This window comes from Corylus avellana, chromosome ca9 (assembly GCF_901000735.1).
Source record: "Corylus avellana chromosome ca9, CavTom2PMs-1.0".
In the NCBI taxonomy this organism is placed as follows: domain Eukaryota; kingdom Viridiplantae; phylum Streptophyta; class Magnoliopsida; order Fagales; family Betulaceae; genus Corylus; species Corylus avellana.
Genome location: NC_081549.1, coordinates 22,751,224 through 22,762,448, shown reverse-complemented (window position 1 = coordinate 22,762,448; position 11,225 = coordinate 22,751,224). Strand labels below are relative to the sequence as shown.

The 11,225-nt window shown below is 35.4% G+C and overlaps 1 protein-coding gene across 1 annotated transcript; it reads right to left on the bottom strand.

Moving 5' to 3' along the window:
* LOC132162507 (protein DETOXIFICATION 53) lies at positions 1-4,255 on the bottom strand. Its single transcript, XM_059572741.1, has 2 exons — positions 4,082-4,255; positions 1-1,404 (listed from the first exon to the last, which is right to left on the bottom strand). Exons 1-2 carry the CDS (start codon positions 4,253-4,255, stop codon positions 1-3), a joined length of 1,578 nt encoding a protein of 525 aa, XP_059428724.1.
* Positions 4,256-11,225: the final 6,970 nt, after the last annotated feature.

Genomic DNA, 11,225 nt, shown 5'->3' with positions numbered 1-11,225 from the left:
TCATAGATCAGTAGTCAGTAGGCCGCTTTCCAAATCATCCTTCTCTGCCTTCAATTCTGCAGCACGAGTCAGCTCCTCAGCCCTTTTACTTTGGTGCTTCCAATCTGTTTGAAACAATGTGTAACCCATCATAAACAAACACGCAAACTGCGCTGCTAGCAGCCCAAACCATATACCAAGGAACCCAATCTTGAAAACGAAAGCAGTGAGAATGACCACCGGCAATCCAACGATGTAAAATGCACACAAATTTATCCGGGCGCCCAGTTTAGGACGCGCTGTGCCGGTTAAAACCCCGCACGCAGCTGTTTGGGGAGAGTTGCCGAGTTCGCATAAACCCAGTACAGGAAGAGCAGCAGAAACCAAATCGAGAATGAGTGATTCGTCTGTGAACAACTTCCCCCACACTGATCTCAACGCTGTCATGAAGATGAAGGCCGCGAGCCCAAAAGCAAATGCGATGGTAAGTCCAATGATTGATGTCCATTGCGCACGGGTTGGCTGACCAGCGCCCAAGGCGTGGCCGACGCGGGTTGTCAAGCCTGCGCTTAAAGAGATTGGAACGATGTACAGCAAGCCTGTTGTCTGAATAAGGATGCCCATTGCCGCCAAACTAGCCTGCGGATTACTAAACAATCCGCAGAGAAACAGCATTATTTCATACCACCACCACTCCAAGCACACAGAAACGGCACTGGGCAGTGCTAAACTCAGCAATGGCCCCCAGCCTTGAAAGGGGGAGATGATTGTAGCCCCATGCCAAGGTTTTAGCGGTTTTTTTGATAAAGCCAGATATATTATCAAGCCCAGATTTAAGTTTAAAGTGTTAAAAGCAAAACCCAGTGCAATACCTTTGACACCTAATTTCAAGTAGGTGACGAAGAAGTAGTTAACCGGAAGGTGAAGGATGGCGGCGACGGTGGCAGCCATTGTCAGTGGGGTGGTTAAGCCCTGGGTTCTTAAGAAGCTCCTTAGTGGGTAGAGATGAGCTTGAGCTAGCAATTCAGGAATGGAGAAAGCCATGTAAACCTTGGCAACTTTTGTGATGTCTGGGTCCTGACCTAACCATTGAAAGATTGGATCAATGTTAAGCCACAAGAGTGAAATTGGTATGGAAACAAGCAGGAGGAGACACAGCGTTTTCTGAAAGGTTTGGCTCAGCACCGACCATCTCTTGGCTCCATATGCTTGGCAGCAGATTGGGTCCATCCCCGTCGACAGTCCCCTGAGAATTGAGTTGCCGGTAATGTTTCCGAACCCAATCGCCAGTGAGCCTCCGGCTAGCTCTGCTTTTCCAAGACGACCCAAGAAGAGCATGGAAATAATGGACCTCGAATATATAAGCAATGTTGTCATCACGATGGGCCCTGCAATCTTCCCCAATGCTTGTACTTCTTCTCCCATCTGCATACATAGATCGACATTGTTAATGTTGAACGAAAATTGCAAACCATTAAGAACAGGCCAAACAATATTTCCATAATTAAGAAACTTTAATTAGATTAATGCTTTTTTTTCTAGGAACAAGAAATCACAAGAGTTTTTCTTTTTTCAGTTTATTGAGTTTGGTTCGAAGGAATTTGACAGCCCAAAATACATAACGCGTGGCTCAATTAGTAACGTGTACAAATACATAGTACTAGTGCATATGTTCACTAAGCAGCAAGGGTGTGCACAAGTTCAGTACAAATACAGAATGCGTGGCTTTCATTAGAAACGTGTCCAAATACATCGTGATTACAAATTTCTTATAATAAAAAGTGTAAGATTCAAACATTTTCCGATACACCGGAATGCACGCTTAAATAAGCGCCGGCAGAACAAGCAAGCCCCGTGTGAGGTGAGAGCATGGAAAGACCAAAGCTGCCAACAAGCTTGGTGGCTTACATATGTAGGTCCCATGTCGCAACACCCACACGATTTGCTCTAAAAGAAGAAATTTGTACTTTTCCCTATTAAGTACAACTGTACAAGGGCAAGTTGAGTTTATCTGAAAAGGTTACACAAAGCAAGTTGCTGAGCAGTGAAGCGCAAATAAGTGTGACAACTTGGTAAAGTACCCAACATTGTACCATATATATATATTCGCTTCTCAACAAAAATTTGGCCAAAATTAGGAATAACAAATTATATTTTGTATGGTTTGGGTTTCGTATTAGGTCCGTGTAAAAAATAGTTTGGCTTAAATGTCGGGTCTTCTATGAATGAATATACAATTATATAGATTGATCAATCCTAAATAGACCTACTTTATTAACGGATTAAACCATTTTATCTTAACCGACTAATTTCGTGTTGGATTTGGGATCATGTCAAAAATTGCAGCCCTAAATATTGCGTGTTGAGTTCGGGTCATATCAAGAATGATCATAACTTGACCTATTTTATTAACGGGTCAGACTCTTTAATTCTAATCCGTGTTGAATTTATGTTAGGTTTGCAGATCGTATAAAAAATTATATACTCTAGCAAAAATGGAAATGCCCATGCGGCCCCACCCTTAATTTTCTTTATTTATATTTTTATTGTTTGAAATTGGTTTAAGGAACTAAAGAAGTATGATTCTTTTGAATATTTATGGAAGATGTTAGTGGCTTTGATAGCTACTTAACCATTAGTTGTCTCTAAAAAAAAAAAAAAGAACCATTAGTTGTCTTTACTGAAAAGGTCAAAGCACAACCAATAATGTCAGATGAAGAATATCACGGCAGTATCATTATTATTTCCTTATTATTATTTTCTTTTTTTTGTTGTAAGATTATTTCCTTATTTTAACTCTCCCTCAAGTTGGAAGGTTTTGAATTTATATAATATTATTCTAAAATATCTTGATACGTACTATTAAGATCTTTTTATAATTCTGACAGTATCCTACGTAGTACTGTGTGGATTTTCTCAAATTTTTATTTTTAATTAAATAGTGTAGATTTTAGCATATCTTGTAATAAGAGTGATCAGTATTCATATATATATATATATATATATATATAACTTGGAGAGTTCGAAACAAGATTTCTTGATTTCAGTTTCTAACAACAACTAATGGATAGCAAAAGGAAGTAAACTTACATGAGCACGTATTAAATTAGCACATATATATATATATATAGCACATATTCTCACTTTTTTTTAAAAAAATGTATGTACGAAATTAGAAAAGAATATGAAGATCACATACTTTAAGAACACATTAATTAAATAGAATGAATTAAAGAAAATTCTTCTAATCAAGAAAGGAAAACTTTTTCCTACCACATTTTGATGAATTTGATAATGATTTTTTTTTTTTTTTGATTGACAATGTAAAGTAAGTATTCAACCAGCGGGACCATCACCCTTCCTCTCACTTAATTTAACGAAGAAAGAAAAAGAAAAAGACGACGTATATATATAAGTGTTTTACATATGTAAGGAAATAGAGCATCTATTTCTAGCCACTCTTTTATTTATTATTTTTTTTTCTTGTATAATAAATATGCTCGAGATTGAATCCGAAAGCCAAGGAGGTCCATTGTAAAACTTTGGTGTCCAATAATCATAATCAAAACTACAAAAACATAAAGAAAGAAAAGAAGCACTTATAGTAATTATTATTTGGACGAAAATAGATAATCACAAGAATTCAGACTAAAAAACAATACAATCAATAGTGGAGCTACATATGGATAAATATTTTCATTAATTTTATTATTATGATGGTAAACAGTTCGAATAGCAAATATAAAAAGGTCTTCGATAAATTTATATATATAAACTGGTCTCGAGTAAACCATCAAATTTACTGACTGAATTACTAATAATCCGAATAACAAATTGATCATGATAAACCAAATCCATACACATGCTCATGACTCACATTATATAAGAAGGATGTGGAAGAAAAAGTTGTTTTGGGTTTTGTAGTTTATGTTTTATATATTCCCATTTCAAAACAGAAAGCAAAAGTCAAAAGCATTCACTTAGGGAAGAAAATATCGTATTCAAAGAGTATTCTTCTAAACTCTCATAAACCATGCATGATATTTTGGCTTCCTAGTGTGTGTGTTGTGTGTGTTAGAGAGATGAAGATCGAGAGAGTTACCTCGCTGAGCGGCAGCGTTCGGAGAAGCCCACAAAGCGGTAGCTGCCGTCGGAGAAACCCACTTGCAAATCTGCCTTCGCTTCTCTCTCTCATTGCGTCCTCATTGCAGCCTCCCTCCTTGGAAATCAAAGTGTCGTCATTTATAACTCCTCGAGATTCAGTAGTGGCGCACATGTTGTACCAGAAAAACAAACCTAAAAAAGTACGAAAAACCGGACCACTTCCAGAGATGGGTTGCCCAATGGGAGCCGCGCGAGACTCCGAGATTAAACAACTGATTTGACAAACAAACACAGACGATAACTTTAGGAAGAAATCCGAGCTTCTCTATATATATATATATATATACACATCTAACTTTATGTATAAAGCTATATATATATATGATGTACGTATATGATTACGTATACCGAGAGATTTTTTTATTTTATTTTGTTCCTTAAAGTTTCTAAAAAATATAAAATAATCCAAACCTTAATCTTTACAAAGCTCACAAACCTTGTTGGGGGAAGTTGTTGGTCTGTCTCTCCTCGGCCATGGCAGTGGAAGTTTTATTGCAGAGGAGAAGGACGGGAAGGGAAATGGTGCATTTGGAGATGGAAACAATTCGGAAAGATAAACATCAACTTATATATCTATATCTATATATATATGCTGTTCCGGATCCTTGTGTAATATTTTAAGCAAACGGATTACTGCTTCAATTTAACTTTATTGTCTTATGTAATGTCAATTTGTCAATCACCGAAAAGGAAATGAGTAAATTAGTGGAGATAGCATTATACGTTAATTAATGGTTAATGAAAATTTTAATTTTTAATTTTTTTAATTTTTTTTAATTTCTTTTGGGAGGGTTTGGGGAGGATCCAATAAAAGATGAAATAAATTATGGATGCCTTCTCTGTTTACTCAATTGTAAATCACATCATGCTTTATATATATTTGAGTGGGAGTTGGTTAGATGGGGCTTAAAGACAAGTGCTTTGGGTTTGCTCGTGTGTTAGGATAAAATATAATCATGTGGTTAGTTGCGCATACAAAGTTTTATCTTAGATATCTTTGAAAAAAAAAAGACAAATTACGGTGCTTAATTAATATACATACATTCTAGCTTAATTTAATTCAATTTGTAATACGAAATTTGCCTAATTTCGATCTCTTGACTTAGACCACTCATAGCGGTTTATTTATTTTAGAGTTATATAACTTATATGTAAAATACAGTACTCCATTACCAAACAATATTGTATAATATTATATATATTGCACTTACAACGGCTTATTTCAGTAGTCTCTTAGTGTCATATAATACGAGAAACCTTGACTTTTTAAAGGGAAGAAACTAATGTACCATCCAAACATCTTTCGAAAGTAAACAGACAACTTGGTCAGTGGTAGATCCAGAAATTTATCTTAGTAGGGGCAGAAATAAAATAATAAAGTATAATGAAATTGCGGCATGCGGAAAACGACTCATTGCTATCTCAGACATGAGAACTTTCATCACAGACTTCATAGAATAGAATCACGGCGTCGTAGCAGCCAACAATGATAAACAAGCACAAAAGAAAAATTTTGTGGTAGCATAATAGGTAAAACCGTAAAAAGTAGTATAAAACACCGTCTCTTTCAATTTATTCTAGTTTTTGGGCCGAAATTTGGATTGGGCTAGGTTTTATAGGGGCTAAAGTGTCAAAGATATGAAATTTGAGTTTATTTTATAGGGGCTAGTAGACAATTTGGGTGTAAAAATATTTTTTTAAAAAAAATTTACCAGGAGCGGGTGCCCCTGCCCGCCTCTATGTGTATTTGCCACTGAACTTGGTCATATAGTTCTTAAATATAGTTGAAATGAATGAAAGGGGGTTGTTCGGCAGTTGTACTTCGGTCGATTGCTAGAGTATTGTTTTCAAACCGTCTATTTTTCGAATGATATTACATGTTAAGTAGAGGAGTGCAAGTTGAGGGAGAAAGGAAGGGAAGTCACATGATTTTCCCCGCACAGGAATAGTGTTGATTTGCTCCATTAGAGGGTTCTTATGCTAGGCTGTTTCTTCGTTGCACCATCCGCGAAAAAATTCCCCTAATTAAACAATCATAGCTTGTGCTTTTTTCACTTGTTATTCTAAAAGAGAGAACATAATCATTTGATATAAGGTGGTTGGAATCAAAGGTACAATCTAAACTCATGGGAATCATTCTCCCACACACGCATTAAATACGTGGTTACTTTGGCCTTTTCCACCGGACCATGTGAACTTTTTTTTCCCCGACAAAAGTAGTGTTATAATATTTTGAGGTAATTAATATTTACACGAGCGTCCAAAGCATGTAAGGAAGTGATCGTGCAAGTAGCCAAGTATAATATATGATTACATATATCGATCAAATGATTAAATTAAAGGAAATTTTTATTTTGGCCCTCTAAATTTTCACTCGATTTTATAAATTTTTTCTGAACTTCTAAATTTCTAATTTTGGACCCCTAAACTTTTAATTACTCTCAATGTGGATCTCTCCGTCAGATTTTAAACGTTACATGACGTTTATACCCCTAACTTTTGTATAAAATTTCAACTTACAAAACGTTTATTTTATTTAAAAAAATGAAAATCAAGGACATTTTGGTTTTTTTTTTTTTTTTTTTTTTTAACGGCTAAAATTAACGGAAATGTTCTAATTGAGAGTAATTGAAAGTTCAACGGTCCAAAATGAGAGATTTGAAAGTTCATGAGGGGTTTGTAAAATCGGGTAAAAGTTCAGGAGGCCAAAGTGAAGTTTCTCCTTAAATTAATTTTTTCTCATCTCATTAAATCAAAGTTTCATTCATTTAATTTTTTTTATTTTATATAATTTAGAAATATTAGTGTGCCTTGCCTTGACATGATACTACCACATCAATCAGCTAGCACAAACAAAGTTTCTTTCGTCGTTATTGAAGGGTAGCCAAACAATTATCCTCATTCACCCTCATGGGTGGATGACCATCCTTTTTGTAGCTATGTGTTACTTGAATGTTTTTATATATACGTAATGAGATAGATTATTAGGTTTTGAGGAAACCTAAACCCTTTAAATTCGTTAAAGGGAACCTAAAATATTTTCAAACATAAAATTTGGATTAATTTTTTGATTTTTTTATTCATAACATAATGACATTTAAATAAGCAAATTATTACAATATTTTCTAGGGCTGAGTCATCAAGACTCTTACCTGAAATAAAATAAAGATAATATCAAATAAAAATAAACACAATAAAATATCATACCGTATCACATATTTTAATATATTATAATATGTTCCGCATAAAACTTTATTCTCGTAACAATATGAGAGTGGTTGTTTACTCTCACCAAACTCTTGAAGGTGGCCGTCACACTACCCCTTTGAACCATAGTAGTCGTGATCACCTTTCTCGAGCAAGATCCGATCACCCTACTCTTTGATCTAGTGCTAAACGAACTACACTAAGTCGGTTTGTTTGACATTAAATTTGGTGCTCAAGATCACCCCACGTAGTAGTTAGGAGTGGTGATGATCAACAAAGAGGGAGAAAGCTAGTGCGCGCAAAAAAAAAAAAAAAAGTGTTAACATGACAGTACTATAGTACTATATCACACTGTCGTATCAATGCGTAAGATCAGTACATAAGGTATATATATATATATATATATATATATATATATATATATATATTTCATTATTATTTTTCCAGGTAGACTATCATGATTAAATTGTGTATTTGCAAGATTTCATCTCTACAGGTAAGGATAAAAGTTTGCCTACATTGCAATTTAGAAAAGTAACGATGTATGATGGAACTTTCCTCCACCAATAGGGCAATATTACCCTATTTTATTACTTCCTTAGATTAAGGCCTTGTTAATGTGTTTCTTGCCTAACTACTCATTTTGTTACTAAATTTATTTGAACTTTTTAGTAGCTATTGCACCATGTTGCATGTTTAGAATCCATTCTGGTGTATTAAAAAATAGTTTCTTAGGGAATGGACCTCTTCTACCCATAATTAGCTCAAGAAGGCTCGTCCCAAACCGGTATTACAGGTAGGCTAAGCCCGGCTAAGCTTAGAGAAACGGGCACATCAGCTTTGAGAAGGCAAGTATTTAATTAAGTGCATTACCGTTTTTAGTCCAATTCTAGCTTAAGTATCACTGGAACGCCGGCAAGGTAATTTTCGTGCTTAATCTTCTTCCTGTTTTGCAGGCTAGCATTTGATCTGGGACTAGGCGTGCGGTCAAGTGGTTCTTCACATTCATTCTTTTTATTTTTGGAAAAGTTCATTGTGTGGGTTACTTAGAAAAGAAGGTTCATTCTAAAGGTTGTGCCAGTGAGACAAGTACGAGAGAAATGGTTGGGGTGGAGGGGGACCCGATTGACTAACCGGACCACAAGTGGAAAGAGGAATATTTCTACTTTCCCCGGTCTTTGTCCTCTTCAACTAACTTTTTCTAAAATTCTGATTTAAATTAATCTAAACCTATGATAATACTAACAAATGAAAAATAGTGAGTGGAGCAGCTCTAATTATTTTCTTTTTGACACTTTGAACACAACCTTTTTTAACATCAAATCATGTGATTAGGCCGGGCATGCGGGCTGTGGCGGCGCATGAGGTGCACGCGCGGCGGAGGGAGTAATCATAGGGTGGATTCAAGGATGACGAAAAGGTGGAAAGGAGGCATGTTGGTGGCGGAGGGAGTGGGTGCACAACAAATCTGGTTGAACTCTTCCCTCATTTCCAGTTGGCGCTCAAAATGAAGCTTAACGGTAAAAAAAGTTATCTAGAGAGCGAAGAGAGAGAAGAGCTCACTTGAAAGTTTTAGCCTTCAGGTGATAGTCCCATGTGGTTGGTCTTTAATTTGGTAATTTTAAGGATATTCTTGGACTTTTAACACTATGGAGTGATATATAGCTTTGGGTTCTAAATATAGGAATCATTATGTCGACATAACTTTTTCATTAGCAAAAGTGATGCTTATAAGGACTGCGTTGCCTGTGAGTAAAGAGTAATACCATACATATTTTCATTTTATTCTTTATCTCTTTATTTTCGGACGTGACCTTTATCTTCTCGTTAATGCCACCTTCAACCACCATGAGGTAGCGGTCACGTCCATTCCATCAAGAAGATACGATGGTCGCGACTATCAAATCAAATGTCAGAAGAATTGGTGCGCGACATTGTTACTTAGAAAGAACAAGAAATAAGAGTAAAGTGATGGTTAATTAGGACAGATGCGTGCGATTGTTATGAAGCTATAAACAAATCAAAGTAAAGGGACCAAGTACAAATCAAGTTTTTGCAGTTTCTCTCAATCACCTTTATATCCTTTTTAATGGTTTTTGTAGCTTCAATTATTTGTGTTGGCGAAGCAAATTGATAGGTCTTCATGCTCATGATGTCCCCTTTCCCCCACACAAGCATCAGAATTGTTAGGTTCAGGAGTCTCAGTTTATTGAATGTCTTCAAAAGCGACAGATTTCAATAAATTTTGTCATTTGGTCCCTCTGCTCTTGCTACATCATAAGCAACGATATGGATATTCTTTCACTTAGTGTCCAATAAGAAGCTCATGCCGCTGCTTAATTAATTATGGTGTCTACTGTTGTTAATAACAAGTTGATGCTGCTGCTTAATTATGTTGTCAACAGTTGCACATAGGACTTTTTCTAGGCTGATGATCATTGGGGTCACATGGTACTTATTCTGTTATTCAGGGTCCCATATATATATATTTTCTGGGTGGTATTATTATTATTTTTTATGACAAGGCAGCTAAAACCAAACTAATGCATTTTCATATTCCATTACTTCTATATATGTGTTGTACGGACTGAGATACTGTGCAATACTTAGGGTGGTTCCGTCACCTTGCACGATGGGGTGACAATAAAGAAGGTAACGGAATAAAAGCTCGATTGTGGTGGAAAGGTGGTGGTGGTGGACAAAGAGATGAGGCAATTGTGCTAAAAATGCAATGCAAATTTTTGAGATGATGTGATGTGACCGTTCATTTAAAATAATGATAAAGATTAAAGGTATTAGACATGATCTCAATCAATGTTGTACTTGTTTTATTCAATGACGCATTTCTTTGTAATAAACTATGAAAGAGAGCGCATGTGAGAAGGAGAAGGTCTAATTCGAAAAATAGTTTACAGGTTTTAAAATATAGAAACCATTTTACGGGGATTAAAGAAAGTTTTCCTAGTTAATTGAAAATATTTTTGATTTGACCATGATTTTCAGTCATACCAAACACCAGAAAATAAAGAAAATGTTTTTTGGAAAATATTTTAAATCAAAACAATCTAGAAATGATATTAATGAACAATTATAGTGAATTTGAAGGGAAAAGAGAGTGGAGAAATCCTTCAAATGTGGTGATTAGCACACTACTCAAGTAACCATGGAGCTCTAGCCCTTTCAAGTGAATTGTCTTCTTACTAAACCTAGAACTAGGCATAGGTAGAGGTGGCAGCTTTCTGCAACAAATATTCCTCCAATAATTGGCACTAGTTATATCTTTTTGTTGCATGTACTTATTGTTGCGTATACACGTGTGAGTAAAAACTAATTAAAAAAATTTCATATTATAAACATATCATAAGCGGATACAGGTGTGAGTAAAAAATAATTTAAAAAATCTCATATCATAAACATATCATAAGAATAAAAATAAATAGTTAATAAAATCCAATTTGGACCAAACTCGTTAGTTTAAGCTTTTGAATTGAGTAATATCCTAACATGTCTTATATATTCTAGTCACAGTCAAATACCTTCCTTTAAGAACGGATCTTCCCAACAATAGTATTAGAGCCGATGGTCCAGCAAGGCGAGTATTGAACCCAACATCTTTATGGTAAAGCTGACATGGCAATAACTTGAGGAGGAAATTAGGTTCAAACCCATTAATTTAATCTTTTAGATTGAGTGGTATATATTGTCATTAAAAAAAAATACTCACTAAATAATAAATCTCCATAATGGCGGTGTCGGAGCCGGGATTCGGTAAGGCGAGTGTTGAACACAGTATGGTAGACCTGCACTTTTAGATGGATGTGTTTTATCTTTGCATTTCCCTCTTAGAAACAAAGCAAAGAAGTGGGCAGGAAAAA

What these genes read in the sequence shown, in the direction of transcription:
- LOC132162507 (XM_059572741.1), bottom strand. Translation starts at nt 4,255, where the DNA reads ATGTGCGCCACTACTGAATCTCGAGGAGTTATAAATGACGACACTTTG. An exon ending in GAACGCTGCCGCTCAGCGAG is followed by an intron (nt 1,405 to 4,081) that starts GTAACTCTCTCG and finishes CTATGTATGCAG; the next exon opens with ATGGGAGAAGAAGTACAAGC.